This window comes from Schistocerca cancellata, chromosome 8 (genome assembly GCF_023864275.1).
Source record: "Schistocerca cancellata isolate TAMUIC-IGC-003103 chromosome 8, iqSchCanc2.1, whole genome shotgun sequence".
Taxonomy (NCBI): domain Eukaryota; kingdom Metazoa; phylum Arthropoda; class Insecta; order Orthoptera; family Acrididae; genus Schistocerca; species Schistocerca cancellata.
The window spans coordinates 344,877,457-344,899,148 of NC_064633.1; the positions used below are offsets into that span (position 1 = coordinate 344,877,457).

At 40.8% G+C, this 21,692-nt stretch overlaps 1 protein-coding gene across 11 annotated transcripts in view; it reads left to right on the top strand.

Annotated features, from left to right (window-relative positions):
- The window catches only part of LOC126094569 (protein kinase C and casein kinase substrate in neurons protein 1-like), a 550,603-nt gene that overhangs the window by 496,911 nt on the left and 32,000 nt on the right, over positions 1–21,692 (top strand). For all 11 annotated transcript variants that reach the window (XM_049909035.1, XM_049909027.1, XM_049909033.1 and 8 more), the window contains one exon: positions 14,922–15,165. In XM_049909035.1, the coding sequence (XP_049764992.1) occupies positions 14,952–15,165 (214 nt within the window). In that variant the 5' untranslated portion in view covers positions 14,922–14,951. The remainder of the gene's footprint in view (positions 1–14,921; positions 15,166–21,692) is intronic.

Consider the following 21,692-nt stretch of genomic DNA (forward strand, 5'->3'; position numbering starts at 1 on the left):
CGCAAATGAACAGGTTTTGTGAATGACGCCAGGAATAGAACCAACCTGTTTAGAGGGTTCGCGAAATGACGGTCGTGAGTTGTACCGTGTGTAACAATGTATGCACGTTTAATAGAATAGATGAAATACGAAAATTCATTCCTTTACGTAAGGACCACGACCAGCTTCAGGTGCAGTAGCGGGCCATTCGACATCCATGTGGGATAAAGGCCTCGCCTAGACTACTCCATGCATCCCGGTAGCAAACGACGCGTATGCATGTTTTTTACATGTTTTCTTCATAGTCTGGGCAGCAACCCTCCTTTTGTGATTGGTTTTCGCATTTAAAGTCCATGTCTCTTTGCCATAACTAGAAACGGGTGATACACATCGATTGTAAACTGTCCTGTTCAGATGCATCAGACTCTTGATTTTAAACCTGTATGTAGTTTACCTAAAACACTACAGGCCATTTTTCCGACTATCTGTGTGACTGCATTGTTATTCTGTACAAGTTTTGGTTCACTTTACTGTATTGTCTTACTGTAATTGGCTTCAAGCGTACTTTCGGACTTCGTCAGGTTGTTCCATTTGTTATTGAATTTTAACTGCGGTAGAGATGAAGGTACGTTGTCATTAATAAAATGGTGCTTGTTCAGAGACGTTCCATTAATTTGTATTCCGTCTTCCTTATTCAGTTTGGAAATACGAAAACACGCTCTCGTGCTTATGGGAATAGTTTTGATGATGCAGGACTTCCTCATTAGACTCTAACTTCAGTTCTAAATTTCTCATACTCCTGATGAAGCCGCATAGAAGCTGTAGCACTAAACGCCGATCTGCATTTTGGTTTTGAAACGTATTGTGTGTTTGAAAATTACGATTTACCTCAAAGAAAACGACTATTGACGCAGAGTCAACACAGGTTCAGAAAATATCCTTCTTGTGAAACGCAGCTAGCTCTTTATTCTCATGAAGTAATGAGTGCCATTGCCTGGGGATCACAAATCCATCCCACATTTCTATATTTCCAAAAGGCTTTCGACACCGTTCATCGCAAGCGGCTTGTAATAAAATTGCGTGCCTGTCGCAGTTGTGCGATTGGATTCTTGATTTCCTTTCAGAAAGATCACAGTTCGTAATTCATCAAGTAGAAGTGATGTCTGGTGTTCTCCAAGGACCTCAGCTGTTCCCTGTTTGTTTAGGTGACAATCTGATCAGCCCTCTTAGATTGTTTGCAGATATTGTGGTTTGCTGTCTAGTTAAGTTAACAGAAGATAAAAACCAATTGCAAAATTATTTAGACAAGATATCTGTATGGTGCGAAAAGTGGCAATTGACTCTAAATAACGAGAAGTGTTAGCTCATCCACGAGAATACTAAAAGAAATCGGTTAAATTTCACTTACACAAATATAAAGGCTGTCAATTCAACTAAATACCAAGGAATTACAATTACGAGCAACTGAAATTGGAACGACCACATAGACAATGTTGTGGATAAGGCGAATCAAAGAGTTCGTTTTATTGGCAAAATACTGAGAAGATAAAACAAGTCTACTAAGAAGAGTGCACTACACAACGCTTGGAATGTTGCTGCGCGGTATGGAATGCGGACCAGATAAGTTTGGCGGAGGATATCGAGAAAGTTCAAAGAAGGGGAGTTCATTTCATATAGGGAAGAGAGTGTCGCATATATGGTATGCGAGTTGGGGTGGCAATCATTAAACCAAAGGCGTTTTTCATTGCGACGATTTCCTTTCCATTGAATTTCAATCTCCAGCTTCCACCTCCGAATGCGAAAATATTTTGTTGACGCCCACTTATATAGGGGGAAATGATCATCGTAATAAAATAAGAGAAATCGGAGCTCGCACGGAGGATTTAACTGTTCGTTTTTCCCGCGCGCTGTTCGTGTGAGGAACGGTAGAGAAATAATGTGAAAGTGGTTCGATGAACCCTCTGCGTGCCACGTAAGTGGGAAATGCAGAGTAGTCGAGCATATGGAGACGTAGACTGCCATTAGTACGGATTTGGCTGAAATAATCAAAAGTTCCTCATCTATGAATCCAAGATGAAGCGGAAATTAACATTCGTCGTTCCATTCCATAATTAGGTACACGATTTCACATTAGCCCATTGCACTGCATCCACTCTTAAAGTCTATTATTATTATTATTATTATTATTATTATTATTATTATTATTATTATTATTTACTATGTCTCTTGTCGTGCGAAGTAGAACTGTTATAACATTTTGCTAGGTTTGAGGAACTGCCTTGCTCTTCAGACAGTCAGCGAATAGGAAGTTACTTTTTTACTAATTTGTCTCCAGCTTCAATCGCTTATAATGAAACGCCATAATTTTCTGGTCTCTCTCTCTTATTCATGCACGGAAGGCTGTTCGTACGCTTCATGTGACAAAATCGTAATATCATTATTTTCATTACTCACTAACTTAATAATACCCCTTTTTTAATGTTTTAATAGCTAAATCGGGATCTGGTAACAAATTAGAAAAAGATAATTACCCTAGTAGAACTAATAGTCCATGTTTAGAGGGAGGGCCGAAGTGGCATCCTCTTCCAGATCAACAGTCGTTACAATTACTAGTCATTCTGTAGGACTCGCTGCAAGGGGATTGGTGCGTAGTGGAAGAGTCCGGCGAAAAAGATTGAAACCACGAGATGAGTAATGCAACACATTTTTTATCAGATAATTTCGATTGAAAAAATGCGGAATTTGGAAAAAATGCGGATTTAGTTGTGGGACACTGTGGAATAGTCCCACATCAGTCCCTATAGTTCTGTTGAATTTTCGATAGGTCGCGGCGCTATACGTAGCCTTCAAAATGGCGTCTGCAACGGAGGTGGGTGCCAAGCAGTGAGCTGCCATCGAATTCCATTTGGCGGAAAACCAGAGCATGGGAATTATTCAAAGATGCTTGCAGAATGTCTATGGAGACCTGGCAGTGAACAAAAACACGCAGAACCGTCGGGTGGCATTATGTCGACAAGGTCGCGCAAACCTGTCCGATCTGCCGCGTACCGGCCGGCCGAACACATCTGTGCTGCCCTCAGGAAACTGAAGAAACGACGTCAGCGTGTTCGTTGCCACAGAAATGCAAACTAATTTCTCCTTCTCATGACAACACAAGGCCTGACACAAGTCTGCGCATCGGAGAGGAGCGCACGAAACTTCGTTGGACTGTTCTTCCTCGTCCACCCTACAGCCCGGATCTCGCACCTTCCGACTCCAGTGAGAGATTCACTCCGCGGGAAGCAGTACGTGGATGATGGCTAGGTTGTTGATACAGCAAGGCGTTGGTTCCGACGTCGACCGGTCGAGTGGCACCACACTGGCATACAGCCTCTCCAGTCAAGTGCGTTAAGGCCGTCGCATTGGACGGAGATTATATTGAAAAGCAGAGTTTTGTGGCCTAAAGAGTGGAGAATAATATGGCGTATTGGAATCCTGAATCAAACCAAACTGCTTAAAGAAATGTATTTCATTACTTATTGAACGCCCTTCATATTAGGTCATCTTGCAGTTACGTGCTCCCAAGGAACTGATTCAAAATACGCATTTGAGTTCGCTTACAAAATCTGAAAACAAGACAGGTTGTACCTATTTGATTAACAAGTATTAAATATGCTGTGGCACCAAAATCCCAGTGTAGCTGTGTAGTAGTGTTTGTTGGGTGACGTGTAGTAACCTGAAGCGCAGGGGAGGTGTGGAAGCATAGTGTGTCTACCTCGGTATGTCAGCCGTGACTTGTTAGAGTGTAGTCAGCACGCGGTGGCGCATGCACCGAGACACGTGAACCGTGGCTCCCACGTGCGGTGCTGGCTCGTATAACATTTCGCAGGTTACCGAAATAGCGGTGGGCGGTCGCTGCCAGCAACTGGGGGCGCCCAGTCTGCGTCTTCGCAGCTGGCAACACTTGGCTCAGAAAATCAATAGCAGCTGTGCCCAAGGCGACAGGCCTCGTAAGAAAATGAGCCGCGAAGAACAGTAAGACCTGTTGAGCATTACTATTTTAGTACCAATGCTAAATCATTGACCCTTCGTGACGCATAACATCTGTATTACAGGATGTTTCAAAAAGAATGTCCTGATTTCAAAACTCCACATTTATTGATAAAAATGTTACAAACAGGGGGTGAATTGCAGAATACTCGCAAAATCTTAGTTTTAGCTATGCTATCACAAATAATGTCCATCTGCAGCACGAGCAATATCTAGACGATAGCTGAATTCCCCGTAAACTTTACACAACATATTTGCACTTACAGAAGTCATGGCGGCTGTTATACTGTTCTTCACTTCTTCTGTGTCACGAGGTAAAGGGGAGATGAATACATTTTCCTTCACATATCCACATAAGAAAAATCGCATGGTGTCATGTCTGGCGGTCTCTGAGGCCAAGAATGCGGGGAATGTCTCGGGGTCCCGTGCGCCCTATCCAGCGTTGAGACAGTGTGTCATTGAGACACTGACTTACTGGTGGTACGTTGTTGCGCCAGTGTAGTGGAGCTCTGTTCTGTTGGAAAATGAAGTCATCGGAATCTTCTTGAAATTGTGAAAAGAGTCAGTTCTGCAACGTTTGGAGGCCACAGTTCAACGCTGCATAGGGCGCACAGGACCCCTTAGGCACTAACCTGCATTCTTTGCCTCGAAGATCGCCAGACATGACCCCATGTGACTTTTTTTTGTGAGGTATGTGAAGGAAAATGCGTTCATCTCGCCTTTACCTCGAGAAGTAGAAGCAGTGAAGAACAGAATAACTAACAGCCACCACGACTTCTATAAAAGCAGATACCCGCACATTGTTTAAAGTTTGGCGAATTTAGCTATTGTCTAGATGATGATCGTGCTGTTGCTGGTGGACACACGCAGCGTTTATAATAGCATAGCGAAAACTTTAAGAGGTGAGTGTTTTACATATCATTCCATGTTTATTGTTTTTATCAATAAATATGTAATTTTGAATCAGGTCATTCTGTGAAACACCCTGTATTAAATAAACGGCTAACCCAGAGCACGGTTCCAGTTGCAGGTTGCCTGTCTATCGGCTTCCAGGGGCAAAACATTTCATTTTCAGTTTTTTATACTGTTGTTGACCGAATTTAAAATAGTGTCGCAGTCTACCCATTAAGAGCTATAATGTTACTTTAAATGTTTAATAAAGTAATTTAATTATTACAGTTAGAAACTGTATGTCTTGCCACCGTGAAACACTTTCCACCCTCCCCCCCCCCCCCCCCCCACACACACACACACACATACACCTGTCTCGTCCCTCGTTCCGCTCTGCATGTGACCACAAGTTACTCGACGGCAAGCTCGCCATCGTAACAGTAGACATCTTTTTTGCATATGCCATACCGACAGCTTGCATTTTGCAACCATGTGTGGAATGATTCTCCTTTTGATCTGTGGGCTGTACTTCTCTGCAAACGTGATGGTGTTTGGACACCAGTACTTCGATGTGATTGAAGGACCATGCTAACTTCCTTCGCAATGTCCTCTGGTCACAGTTTCTATCGTTATTGAGATTAACCACTATATTTTAAAATTGAAACCCACAGTAATTGTATTATTAGATTCCGATTTTGCAAGGACACAAACCAGCGTTACGATAATATCTATTCTCACATTTGTACCAAGGCCTATACTTTCACATATTGTATTATTCAGCGGAGGTTTCGTATTTCATTGGATATCAATAGCCTAAAGTTTTCAGCTACGATCCACACAATACTTTTTACGTATTTCCTGTAGTGAAAGAGTGCTTCGGTACGTATCTTGAGTACACAGCCTGCTTGTCTGCGTACACTGAAGCAATCACGCTCGTTAACACGTCATTGCTGAATAAGGGGTTGTACACAAGTCTTAAAAATTATCTCTAATAATATGAGATTGTAATGAGTTCGTTAATTACATCCAAACCTTTTCGAGCCCTCAGGTGTTGTTTCATTTAATTAATTGTGAAGTATGTTGTTGGTAAAATGAACAAAAAACGTTGTTTTGATTGTCACCGCGTGTTGTATAATTTGGGTTAAAGCTTGCAGCATTATGATTTTGTACCAAGATTCTTTAAAAGAAAGTAATGATGTCATAATTGAAGTTGAGCCTTCCACATGACTGTATTCGTGTTGCTAGTTTACTGTTGTTTTATGGGATAGATGCGTGGAAACAAGAAGAGATTAACTTCATAATATGCCGAAGTTAAATATTACCGTCAATATCTGTATGTATCTGGACGGGCCAAACGCTGCTTTGGTATTCGATTATGAGGAAGAGCATTGTTTTGTTACTGTCAGCGCCCCCCCCCCCCATTCCCCCCCTCATATATATAACTAGCCGTTACCACCGCTATTAATACTCAACAGGTGCTTAGGATTTTAATAACAATAACAAACATAATTTCGATATAATAATAATAATAATAATAATAATAATAATAATAATAATAATAATATAATCCCCGTGGAGGCCCGGGAAAATAATAGGCCCCCGGTATGTTCTGCCAGTCGTAAAAGGCGACGAAAAGAACAAACCACTAATAGGGCTAACCCCCTTTTAGTGTGATTAGTTGGTTCAGGACAGAACTAAAGAAACCTCGGACAAGCGCCGTCATGGTCGGGGACGACGCTTGAACCCTATGCCCGCCCACAATGGTAACGACACTGCTAGCCAACTGGAAAATGTTTTAAATCCAAATAGAGGTGTTTTGCAGGATATGCTTCCTGCAACCACCCTAGAAGGAAAACAAAGACAGAGGATGAGATGGTCAGATGAAGTTAATCGACACCTCATGTTCTGTTATTACCAATCAACAAACCTAGGAACCAACACAACTGGATACAGATCACAAGTATACACAACATTTATTACCAGATACCGAGAATTAAAATTTTTAACAGAACAACGTCTAGCTGATCAGATTCGTGTAATAATCAAAAATAATAGGATACCCCAGTCAGAATTAGAAAACATTAAACAAGTAGTACAACAAATACTGGAACAAAATAATGCGCAATCAGAAGAAGAAGAAAATACAGTAATGGACTCAAACATCCCAGAGCAAACAAACAAAGAACAACACGCGTCAATTAAACAATCAGAGGAAAACGAAATCTTAAGATAGCCAACAGAACAAGCACAAATAGAACACGAAGAGACACACATGTTAGATATAGAAGAGAAATTTCAGCTGACATATATAGAATACAAAGACACAAATACAGACATAAGACCATTCTTGCATAGACCGCCAAATAAGCCACAAGTCGAAACAACAATAAAAACTATCACCACAATCATACACAACAAAATAAATGAAAATACAACTATGGAAGAGTTACAACTACTGGTTTATATAGGAGCACTCACTACACTAAATATACACACTAGGCAGAGATCAGAACAAACGAACACACAGAAGAAACCCACAAAACCAGCATGGCAACACAGGCTACAGATCAGAATAGAAAAGCTGAGAAAAGACATCGGACAGCTAACACAATTTATAAGAAATGAAATATCAGACAAAACACAAAGTTCAAGTAAAATCTCACAACAAGAAGCGACAGAGCAACTAGATGAAAAAACAGAAATTACAAGCATTGGCCAAACGACTTAGAAGATACAAAAAAAAGTGAAAATAGAAGGAACCAAAACTAAACATTCAACACGAACCAAAATAAATTTTACCGGGCAATAGATAACACACACATTAAAATAGACAATCCACCAAACATAACAGACATGGAACACTTCTGGAGCAACATATGGTCAAACCCGGTACAACATAACAGGCATGCACGGTGGATACAAGCAGAAACAGACACATACAAGATGATAGCACAAATGCCTGAAGCGATAATTTTGCAACATGAAGTCACCCAAGCAATTAATTCTACTCACAGTTGGAAAGCCCCTGGAAAAGATAAAATAGCAAATTTCTGGCTAAAGAAGTTCACCTCAACACCTTCACATCTAACTAAATTATTTAACAGTTACATTGCAGACCCATACACATTCCCTGATACACTTACACATGGAATAACTTATCTGAAACCTAAAGATCAAGCAGACACAGCAAACCCAGCTAAATATCGCCCCATAACATGCCTACCAACAATATACAAAATATTAACTTCAGTCATTACACAGAAATTAATGACACATACAACACAGAACAAAATTATAAATGAAGAACAAAAAGGCTGTTGCAAAGGAGCACGAGGATGTAAAGAGCAACTGATAATAGATGCAGAGGTGACATATCAAGCTAAAACTAAACAAAGGTCGCTACACTACGCATACATTGATTACCGAAAAGCTTTTGACAGTGTACCCCACTCATGATTACTACAAATATTGGAAATATGCAAAGTAGATCCTAAATTGATACAGTTCCTAAACATAGTAATGAAAAACCGGAAAACCACACTTAATATCCAAACAAATTCTAATAATATCACATCACAGCCAATACAGATTAAGCGTGGAATATACCAAGGAGACTCATGAAGTCCTTTCTGGATTGAGATTTTCACTCTGCAGCGGAGTGTGCGCTGATATGAAACTTCCTGGCAGATTAAAACTGTGTGCCCGACCGAGACTCGAACTCGGGACCTTTGCCTTTCGCGGGCAAGTGCTCTACCAACTGAGCTACCGAAGCACGACTCACGCCCGGTACTCACAGCTTTACTTCTGCCAGTACCTCGTCTCCTACCTTCCAAACTCAGTTGGTAGAGCACTTGCCCGCGAAAGGCAAAGGTCCCGAGTTCGAGTCTCGGTCGGGCACACAGTTTTAATCTGGCAGGAAGTTTCAAGTCCTTTCTGGTTCTGCCTTGCTCTGAACCCACTATCCAACATGCTAAATAATACAAATTATGGATATAAAATTACTGGAACATACCCACACAAAATCACACATTTGCTATACATGGATGATCTAAAACTACTGGCAGCAACAACTCAACCAATTACTAAAGATAACAGAAGTATTCAGTAATGATATAAATATGGCTTTTGGAACAGACAAATGTAAGAAAAATAGCATAGTCAAGGGAAAACACACTAAACAAGAAGATTACATATTGGATAACCACAGCGACTGCATAGAAGCGATGGAAAAAACAGATGCCTATAAATATCTAGGATACAGACAAAAAATAGGAATAGATAATACAAATATTAAAGAAGAACTAAAAGAAAAATATAGACAAAGACTAACAAAAATACTGAAAACAGAATTGACAGCAAGAAACAAGACAAAAGCTATAAATACAGGGTTATTACAAATGATTGAAGCGATTTCACAGCTCTACAATAACTTTATTATTTGAGATATTTTCACAATGCTTTGCACACACATACAAAAACTCAAAAAGTTTTCTTAGGCATTCACAAATGTTCGATACGTGCCCCTTTTTCTGCAGACATCAAGCCAATAATCAAGTTCCTCCCACACTCGGCGCAGCATGTCCCCATCAATGAGTTCGAAAGCATCGTTGATGCGAGCTCGCAGTTCTGGCACGTTTCTTGGTAGAGGAGGTTTAAACACTGAATCTTTCACATAACCCCACAGAAAGAAATCGCATGGGGTTAAGTTGGGAGAGCGTGGAGGCCATGACATGAATTGCTGATCATGATCTCCACCACGACCGATCCATCGGTTTTCCAATATCCTGTTTAAGAAATGCCGAACATCATGATGGAAGTGCGGTGGAGCACCATCCTGTTGAAAGATGAAGATGGCGCTGTCGGTCTCCAGTTGTGGCATGAGCCAATTTTCCAGCATGTCCAGATACACCTGTCCTGTAACGTTTTTTTCGTAGAAGAAAAAGGGGCCGTAAACTTTAAACCGCCCTGAGATTGCACAAAACACGTTAACTTTTGGTGAATTGTGAATTTGCTGCACGAGTGCATGAGGATTCTCTACCGCCCAGATTCGCACATTGTGTCTGTTCACTTCACCATTAAGAAAAAAAGTTGCTTCATCACTGAAAACAAGTTTCGCACTGAACACATCCTCTTCCATGAGCTGTTGCAACCGCGCCGAAAATTCAAAGCGTTTGACTTTGTCATCGGGTGTCAGGGCTTGTAGCAATTGTAAACGGTAAGGCTTCAGCTTTAGCCTTTTACGTAAGATTTTCCAAACCGTCGGCTGTGGTACGTTTAGCTCCCTGCTTGCTTTATTCGTCGACTTCCGTGGGCTACGCGTGAAACTTGCCCGCACACGTTCAACCGTTTCTTCGCTCACTGCAGGCCGACCCGTTGATTTCCCCTTATAGAGGCATCCAGAATCTTTAAACTGCGCATACCATCGCCGAATGGAGTTAGCAGTTGGTGGATCGTTGTTGAACTTCGTCCTGAAGTGTCGTTGCACTGTTATTACTGACTGATGTGAGTGCATTTCAAGCACGACATACGCTTTCTCGGCTCCTGTCGCCATTTTGTCTCACTGCGCCTCGAGCGCTCTGGCGGCAGAAACCTGAAGTGCGGCTTCAGCCGAACAAAACTTCATGAGTTTTTCTACGTATCTGTAGTGTGTCGTGGCCATATGTCAATGAATGGAGCTACAGTGAATTTATGAAATCGCTTCAATCATTTGTAATAGCCCTGTACTTATGCTATACCAATACTGACCTACTCATTTGGAGTAGTGAAATGGAGTAACACAGACCTAGAAGCACTCAATACTCTTACACGATCACAATGCCACAAATATAGAATACATCACATACATTCAGCAACAGAAAGATTCACATTAAGCAGAAAGGAAGGAGGAAGGGGATTTATCGACATAAAAAACCTACATTATGGACAGGTAGAGAATTTAAGAAAATTCTTTCTAGAACGAGCAGAAACTAGCAAAATACACAAAGCAATCACTCATATAAATACATCGGCTACACCATTGCAATTTCATAACCACTTCTACAACCCTTTAGATCACATAACATCAACAGATATGAAGAAAGTAAATTGGAAAAAGAAAACAGTACATGGCAGGCACCCGTATCATCTAACACAGCCACACATCGATCAAGACGAATCCAACACATGGCTAAGAAAAGGCAATATATACAGTGAGACGGAAGGATTCATGATTGCAATACAGGATCAAACAATAAACACCAGATATTACAGCAAGCATATTATTAAAGATCCCAATACCACAACAGATAAATGCAGACTTTGCAAACAACAAATAGAAACAGTAGATCACATCACAAGCGGATGTACAATACTAGCAAATACAGAATACCCCAGAAGACATGACAATGTAGCAAAAATAATACACCAACAGCTTGCCTTACAACATAAACTTATAAAACAACACGTTCCCACATACAAGTATGCACCACAAAATGTACTGGAGAATGATGAATACAAATTATACTGGAACAGAACCATTATAACAGATAAAACAACACCACATAACAAACCTGACATCATACTCACCAATAAAAAGAAGAAAATAACACAACTAATCGAAATATCCATACCCAATACAACAAATATACAGAAGAAAACAGGAGAAAAAATTGAAAAATACATCCAACTGGCTGAGGAAGTCAAGGACATGTGGCATCAGGATAAAGTTGACATTATACCAATTATACTATCAAGTACAGGAGTCATACCGCACAATATCCACCAGTACATCAACGCAATAGAGCTACATCCAAACGTATATATACAACTACAGAAATCCGTAATTATTGATACATGTTCAATAACCCGAAAGTTCCTAAATGCAATGTAACATATACCGTACAGTTAAAAGGAAGTCACGCTTGATCAAGGTCCGCGTCACTTTTATTTTTGACCAGACATAACGTCTGAGAAAAGAAAGAACAATAATAATAATAATAATAATAATAATACATCATTGTATACTACTAGGTGCGTTCAATAACTAATGCAACACACATTTTTTTCTGTAAGCAGGTTGGTTTTAGTCAGGATTCCGATACATCATATTATTCCCCACACTTCTGGCTATAAAACCCTGTTTTTTTTTTTCAATATAATCTCCACTCAACGCGACGGCTGTAAGACATCTTGTTGGGAGAGGCTGTATGCCCCCGTATTACATCTACTGGTCGACATCGGAGCTGAGTCTTGCACAATACAGTTCAGAGTTGACTGTTGCACCACGAGGGAGTCCCAGAAGACCGTCGCCAAGACGTCATCTACTGAGAGTAGGAACTTCCTCTTCAGAGGAGAGGTGGTGTGGCGCCACTCCTTGGATTGCCTTTTTTCTGGTTCATAATGATGAACCCTCGTTCTGTGACGATGTTAGATAAAAAAGTGTCACTATCAGCCTCGTAACGTGCAAGCAATTCCGCAGAGATGGTCCTTCGTTGCTCTTTATGGTTTTCAGTTAGACGGCGAGGAACCCAGCGGGTACACAGCATTGGGTACACCAACTTGTGGATGAGTGTGTCAGCACTACCTACAGAGACGTCTAGTTGTGAAGCGAGGTGTTTGTGATTCGTGGATCACCTCGAATGAGTGTGTCCACACGTTCCAGCATTGCAGGAGTCACAGCTGTGTGCGGCCAGCACAAAGGTTTTCTCTACCTCGTCCCGATGATAAGACGCCTCGTCCAGCGACTCACTGTGCTTTTGTTCACTGCAAGGTCACCGTAGACATTCTGCAAGCGGCTATGAATGTCTGCAATGCTCTGGTTTTCTGCCAAAAGAAATTCGATGACAGCACTTTGTTTGGAACGCACCTCTGTTACTGACACCATTTTAAAGGCTACGTATAGCGATGCCACCTATCGCAACATAATGAAACTACGGAGGCTGAAGCGAGAATATTCCATAATCGACATTGGCCAAGGAAAAAACATGTTGCAATACTTATCGAACGCCCCTCGTACATCGGTTCAAAGTAACTTCAAAGAAACTACAGTTCAGAGAAATACTACAATTTGTGAACTACATGTGTCATGAGATTGATTTAAGAACTATAATAGCAAAAACTTCTGTAAACTTGCGCTGTGTCATAATTTATCCGATATAAAATAGAAGTGTGCACTGAACATCATCAGTATTCCATGTACCTATAAGACTGTAAGCACAGGTCTGCAGACTGTGGCCATGCGAGCGAGTAAATCGTGAGAATGTTATTTCTTTGTCATTTCCAGGAAAGTTAAGCAAGTCAATCTATTTATAATTTCGTTTTCTTTCTGGGTGTGCATTTCTTTCCTTTCTTGTCCCACTCAGTTTCCTGTGGTTTGGAAACGTCATAGCATATTAAAACTGTGTGCCGGACCGAGTCTCGAACTGGGGACCTTTGCCTTTCGCGGCCAAGTGCTCTATCACCGCAGAATCCGCTGCAGAGTGAAAATTTCACTGTGGAAACATCACCCAGGCTGTGGCTAAGCTATGTCTCCGCAATATCCTTTCTTCCTGGGTGCTAATGCTGCAAGGTTTGCAGGAGAGCCTCTGTGAAGTTTGGAATGTAAGAGACGAGGTACTGGCGGAAGTAAAACTGAGAGCGGGTCGTGAGTCGTGCTTGGGTAGCTGTGTTGGTAGAGTACTTGACCGCGAAAGGCAAAGGTCTCGCCTTCGAGTTTCGGTCCAGCAAACCACACACACACACACACACACACACACACACACACACACCGCTGCAGAGTGAAAATTCCATTCTGGAAATTTCCTGTGGTTTGTCCACACTTCCTGTGGATTCTTGAACCCTGTCGGATTTGTTGTTGTTAGCTTGTCAATTTGTTGCTAGTACTGGTTGGACTGTTCTCTGCAGGCGGTCAGGCCGCAAGCACATCCGTGTGGGCAGTGGGTGGACCCTCAAGCAACAGCAAATTATCCTGTATTACACTTGTTTTCTACGGGGTGATCGAAAAGTCTCTCCGCAGTGCCGTATGATAGCCGCGCGTGTCGTATGATTGTGGGTCCCATATTTTTCAACGAAACAATAAACGCACAATGATACTACAGTGATATTCTGTACCCAATCATTGGAGAACTTTTGTTAAGTGAAACGGTTACTTTCAACAAGATGGTGCAACCGCACATACAGCTCGCGTTTCAATGTCACTGCTTGCTGATGTTTTTGGTGATCGCCTAATTTCTCAGGGACTTTGACCTCCACGATCGCCTGACTTAACATCACCTGACTTTTTCTTCTGGAGTGCAGCGAAAACAACTGTCTATAAAAACCGTCCAAAATCCATCGATGAATTGAAAACTGCAATATACACTTTCACTGTTTCTGTTACAGAAGAAATATCCGCCCCCAGTAGCTGAGTGGTCAGCGCGACAGCATGTCAATCCTAAGGGCCCGGGTTCGATTCCTGGCTGGGTCGGAGATTTTCTCCGCTCAGGGACTGGGTGTTGTGTTGTCCTAATTATCATCATTTCATCCCCATCGACGCGCAAGTCGCCGAAGTGGCGTTAAATCGAAAGACTTGCACCAGGCGAACGGTCTACCCGACGGGAGGCCGTCGTCACACGCTTGTGTGTGTGTGTGTGTGTGTGTGTGTGTGTGTGTGTGTGTGTGTGTTTGGAAACATGATTAGACGAATTGAATTGTGTATTCAACAACAGGGGGAACACTTTCAACATTTAAGTAAAAATGAATATTCAGTAAACTAATAACTTGTATTTCACTGAGTTTCATTTCGGTATATTCACTGCGGCATACGGCACGTGCGGCTAACAATCATACGGCACTGCTGAGAGACTTTTTGAACACCGCGTACAATATCTCGCCTTTTTCGAGACTCTCAGTTTTAATGTTCTCCTAAAGTTAGAGGAGATATTTGGAAACTATATTTTGGCATACGTCAAAGTAAAATCTGCGCCTGTGGACGGCTGCTTCGGCTCGCGCAAGAGTCTTGGAAAGACGGAAAGCTGGGCTACAGAGGGCCGTTGGCGGTGTTGCAGGGAGCGGGGCTGAGAGGCGGCGCCGGCGCCATGTCCCACCACAGCGACGACAACATGCTGATCGCGGGCAGCGACTCCTTCTGGGAGCCCGGCAACTACAAGCGCACCACGCGCCGCATCGAGGACGGCTACCGGCTGTGCACGGACCTGGTCGCGCTCGTGCAGGAGCGCGCCGACATCGAGAAGGCCTACGCCAAGAGCCTGCGCGGCTGGGCCAAGAAGTGGAACGAGCTCATCGAAAAGGGTCAGTAGACAAGTCGAAACAGCTTTTCGTACCATCTGTGTGACCTGACTAATAAAATCGTCGGAGCTTCGCAGAGATCTGTGTGACTAGATTTACTTTGCTGCAAACACTGAGACTCGGAAAGGGCCAGTGCCGGTAGCGCACAACAGCACATTTCTGTAGAGCTGCTAGACTTTGCATGTGTCAGAGTGCCTGCGCAGACGCGCCAAGTATTAAGATTTGACCGTAATTATCACGATTTCTAGTCTAAATTATGGTATTACGGGAACCCCCGCTAAAATCACGGAATTCGCTATTTGATTTATTGTAATAGTTCGACAACACACTGTTTCTCGTTGCATCATTGTATGAAACAATTTTGTTTACCTGATACAAATTTTTAACGTAGCCTAGAAATTCCTTGTATCATTAGCAATACAGAAGATATTTTTCATTAATGCAAGAATCGTGATTGAAATTAAGTTTTTACTTATTTGAAAATTCCTTTCAGTCTAATTCCCAATTATGCAATGTTCTTGACTGTTTTGTCCTTGGAAAATTGATCTTGTTTCACATTCCACTAACAGTTAGCTTTAAGATAACATTTGCGTTTTATATTTCGAAAAACGAAACTTTGAAATCTAGTTTTTAAATCCCCAATACGCTTTCTTCTCTTTCTTACTAGGGCTTAAAGGTCTAAATGTTTAAGGTTCAAATCTTATAGTTATGCTTCAAATCCACATAGTCTTTAAAAAAAAAAAATCCGGCATCTGGTCCTCCCTTCCACACTTCTCCAAAATTAACGTGTCTGTATTATCTCCAAACTTGGCATATCTGTCTGCCTGATGCTGAGATGCCAGGTATTCTTCCCCAGACCCCAGTAGTATTGAACTGTGTGTTCGACACGCCTCTCTTCCACCTTACCCCACTTTCATTCGCATTCTTGGCCCTTCCTCACACCTAGAATCCAAAACTACAAATTCAGAGAGAGTAGATTGCACATTCCCATCTCAGGCAACCAAATACCAGTTAGAAATATTCCACAGCCAAGCTTTAGCCCACCATTCCAATTAGGGACTGTCATTTGATACCCTGCTCGCAGCACCCTAGTTTTACGTATAATCAGGTGACTGGCCTCTATCTCTGAAGTGTTTTTGTTGGTAGTTTGTATGTTCCCCCTTGTGGGTACATTAATAACCCCCTACTGCCCACCTCTTCATCACCTGTATTCGGCATGACTTGGCTTCCCTGTATTTTAGGAAATACTGTAGCCATTGACATGAAACTGTTACAGGAAATTAAACAACATGTTCTGAGTCTACTGAACTACAAAAATTGCATTTCAGCTACTGCTTTCGGAAATACAATTTTTTAATTACACAATTAAAATTTTGTGTACTTTCTTTGTACATTATGCTAAATAATTTTAATTATGCAAAACATTATGTTTTTCTTTTAGTTCAGTAGACTCGGGATATGTATGTTATTATTCACTGAAAATTTGAATACTCTACTCAAAGTGGTTTCCTGATTTAGGGAAAAATGCAAAAGAAAATGTAAATTTTCAGGATCGGCTTCTAATGTTTCAAAAGACTGCAGCTCACTTACCATATGTTTAATTTTTTTATTTGTAGTCACTCAGTAGCACTCTGCACCATACTTTATATCCTCCTCTTGATATTTTTTCCAAACTTTTCTTCTTTCTGGACTCCTTAGTGGCCAAACTGTACTGCATGCTCTGCTTTATCGATGCGAACCTTGTCCAACTGTTAAAGTTCTCTGATGCAGTTTGCCCAGGATTGATTCAAATATGCCGTAGCACTTTCACCCTACCACTGTTGCCATCATTAAAAGCCATAACAGCATCACTGACCCCCACTTTAGTGTCTTCATTCCAACAAAAACATATTTGGTGAGTGAGCCCATATAAGATTATTGAACGACTCGTTGGGATTTTGAGTCTGACCATGCAGACACTTCTTCAGTAATTCAGGATTTGCCAGGTCTCTGTAAATAGGTTTTATGATATCCATGACTGCTGCTGTCATGGAATGTTGATGGCTGTGCGAACTCTTTGAGTATTGGGTATTGCGGTAATTGCACCATGAATCGGGTCCAGGAGGGCAAAGGTGGTGTACTGGTTTTTCATCAGTTGACAGTCTGTGAAAGAAGGTAGCCCATACTGCCTGCTTCATTTTCAACAAATCCTCAGTATTATTTGTAATGGCCATCCCATAATAGTGCTGTAGTTTATCAATTATTTTGTCTGTCAGCCTGCCTCTTATGGTTTTACCATAAGAAAATTTCTTGTCTCTCAGACTTTGTTTCAACTTCCTCAACCTGGTGCCCATCCTCTTCTGGACATGACCAATACAAACATGTAATTTAACCTTCATAACACAGGAATCCACAGCCTTCTATATAAAAAATTACCAATTTTATTAGATCTTGAAGTAATGCACATAAAAATTTTAACATTTTCGACCGGTGGAGATTATATTTAAAAAAAATTAGAGAGAATACTTCCCATGTGAGTTTGTAAGTGATATATATGTCATTTTATTTGGAAAATTGCAAATTTTATAATGAGATAAAAATGCGAAAATGTGAATTCTTTTTCCCCCGTTCTAGCTCCCCTTAAGCAGATGAACACATCAGAGGCCATTGAACTTTGCCTTTATACCTCAGATAATCCGTTATTCCTCAGTGCATCTCCTCGTCCTGCTATCCTGTGAATCCACAAACTGTGTTCCTTCAGACACACACATCACACCACAAGTATCAAGCACAACTAATTGTATACCCTCCCTTAATCTCAAGATATTTTATGTTCCCGCCAGACACTTTGAAAGTATTCTACATTCAGTCTGTGCCACCCTCACATTGTATTCCTATGCTTTTTACTATGCAGTTTGTGTCCCATCACTGCAAATATTTTCCCACTCTGTCAATTAATTTGCATACTTTCACCACAGTAGGTACAATGCAAATCTTCTTTTAATACCTGGTGTATTGACCATTAACAGTTGTCACACCATTCCTCCTCCTTCACACCTTTAGAATGTTTCTCTAATCTTGGTGCTGATGTCCCCCCAACCCCAACCATGCACTGACGGTTTTCCCCACCTCAATTAACACTGCTGTTTGACCACTAGGGCATACTCTTAGGTGCACCTTACATCCTTCTGCACGACCTAGACACTACTTGCTGCAGGTTGTGTCCAGTGGAATTTCCCTTCTTTGTGTGCCCAAGGCTGGGGCATTTCCCTTGATCACATGACCTGGGTTGGCACATTCCCATCAGTCAGTTATGCCCCACTCTTCTTGCCACTCATCCTTCCACCATCAGGATATTTCACACTAACTGCCACCCCCATCTATCTTACATGACTGAAGGGATATTGCAGATCTATGTAGGGTATTCAAAAGAAAATGTATGAAACAACACTGTCATTATGATTGGAGTCTTTATTCAAGAGATCCCACTATTACCTTGTTCCCAGAATTCCAGTGGCTGTCACAGGAGCCAGTCCTCCACGATGCCCTTCAGTTCATTATACGAGTTGTAGCACTTCCCTTTGACGTGCGTTTTTAGCAGATCAAACACATGGAAGTTGCAAGGTGATACGTCCAGGCTGAAGGGCAGATGATCAAGCTGCTCCCACTTTAACTTGGCCATTAAATTGTGTGTGACATTGAGGACTTGTGGACATGCATTAGTGTGGAATAGAATCGTTCCCTCTGTGAGCAGTCCATGCTGTTTGCTCCTGATAGACTAAGTGTAGGTTACAGTGTGTCTCACAGTACATGTAACTGTTAATTGTTTTTCTGTGCTTGAGGAATTCGATGAGTACTGGATCTTAGGCTTTGAAAAAGACTGTGAGCATCCTCTTGTGTGCTGAAGGCACAGCTTTTATGACGTTTTTTACCTTCTCATTTGAACACTGTTTATGAGCCTCCGTAGCAGTGTTCTGAAAACGATGTCTGATATTGTGTAAGTTCATGTGCAAGCGCCACTAAGTAAATTCTTGCCTGACTGTGCACCCTGTATTCTTTTGGATAATTTTATTTCCGAGGACTTTCTGGGTTCACCTAGTACTGATAAAGATCCTATCTCTTGTTAACCAGTATTTGTGATTATTTTGTTACCATAGACAAGCTCCTAATGTGTTTTCTAAAAATGATTAATTTTTACATAACTTCTTCCTCAAATTCACTAGAACAGTTTACTTCAGATGAAAGACTTTGCTATACTGACTGCAGTGGTATATACCTCTGGAGCCAGAAAATGTAGTTTCCTTCAATTGTGGTACAAGAATACTACTTATGGAGCTTCTGGAATTTCATTTCACTAAACCAAATTCCTTCACTGTTTCAGAGACCATATAGTTCTTTTCTACGATCCTGTTTGAGTTGAAATTATTCAAATGTGCTGTTGAACAGTTCATCATAGAAATTGTTTTCAGTACTGTTATATTCTTCACACCCAAGACTTCTGTAGTGTTCCACTTGCGGGGCTCAAGTAATGAGTGAAATTATGGAAGATTTTAGATCTCGACATTAGATAAAATTTTTGGTTTAATGGGTAGTCCATCAAAATCAGGCTTACCCTATTTACGAATCTTTGGATTTTATTAGATTTTGATCTTTCTCTTCACATGAACATTTTCTGGATGTTACCTTGTACAACATGATTGTCCATTGTAACCTCCAACAGTTATAGTTCAGTTTAAAGTGTAGGTGAAGCAGTTCGTGTAATGATTTACAATCAGTTTTTCAAAACTGCAACAGTATTTGTGCTATTAATTGTTGCTATACTAATGAAGTTGCCAGCATCATTGTTCTAATAATCCAGTACACCCATTAAACAACTTGCCTCAAAGAAAATGCTGTGGAATCCCCAATACCATTTTCTGGCATAATATCAGCTAAAGAATTTCATCTACAGATTGTTGGTAAAGCTTACCTAAATATTCTTTTCATGAAACAAACACAGAGGCAGGCAATGTTTTGGTTGATTGCTGTGGAACTGTATGCTTACAGAAAAGTAGCAGTAAACCACACCATGATGTACAATGCCCTCTTGCACCACTTGTCACTTGATTTCACTGAGGATCTCTGTGATGCTTATATGTTTATTAAATGAATCTGTAGTGAAACACACTGCTTTTCTTTGGTCGTATTTCCTCTGTCAGTCCTATCTGATACGGATCTCAGAGTGCCGAAAAATATTAAAGTACTGGTCAAACAAGCGTTTTGTAAATTGCATCCTTCATGAGTGAGCTACACTTCCTCAGGGTTCTTTCAATGAATGTGTCACATCTTTTCCTTGGATTAGAGTTACATGGTCATTCCACTAGAATTGCTACTTACATATGCTCAAATATTCATGCATGTGATTATTTCCAGTGATTCCTTGGCAATTGTGTAATGATACAATAATGGGTCTCTCCATTTATTTGTGCACAATAGGCTATATTTGTTTATGTTGACTGTTGAGGGTCAGCTGTTAACCCCTGCATCAAATGTCAATCCTTGACAGGTCTTCTTGCTCCGTGCTAAAATTTTCTAGAATTAGGACTTCTCAGAATAAAACAGCACCATCTGAGAAATGTCACATAGAACTTGTGACATTATCCAGTAAGTGATATTGTAAAAAGTGATGGTCCTCTAAAACACCTTGGGGTATGTCCAAAGTTACTTTTATGTCTGAAGACTTCTCTCCTTTAGAATGAAATGCTATATTCTGTTTTCTAGGAACTCGTACCTCTGTATGCTCCTATTTTGTTAGTTGGACAACAGTGTGGAACTGTCTTCAACAACTTCGGGAAGCCAGGAATGTAGCATCAACGTGGGTGCTGATATCTATTGCTTTCCGAGTCTCATGGGCAAACAGAACAGGCTGGCTCTTAAACAATTGTTTTGTGTGGACTCTATGTTAATTTCTACTCAGAATTTTTTTTGTCTCCAGGAATGTCATAATATGCAAGGAGGAAATACGTTTCAAAATTCTAAAACATGAAGCCTTTTATGCATCTATTCATGGACCTTCTTTGAAACTGAGAATGACCTGTGCTTTTTTTTATTTCTTTTTTTTTTTTCAATCACTTGGAACGCTTTGCTCCTCCAGCAACGTACAGTACCCTTCTGGTAGAAGGGGAACGAGTTCTTTCACATAACCTATGTATAATATTACAGGTAGTCCATCAAGTCCAGTTGCTTTTTCTCTGTTGGGCTGTTTCAGTGGATTTTCTGTTCCGCTGTCACTTATTTTGTTACCTAGCATTTTGGCATTCAATGGAGTATTGAAAGGAGGATATGCAGATTTATGTCTCTCAATGAGCAGTTTTGGAAAAAAAAATTAGTATTTTGATCTTGTCACTGTCATCTTCTGTTTCACTGTCACAATGGCACAATGCGTGTGAACAGATTTAATGTAAGACCTAAAGTGCATTAAAGAAATTTTTGGAAGGTGAAACAGATAATGGAAAAATGATTTATTTCAATTAAATCAAAATGTCATTAGTCTTACAAATAAAAAACAATAT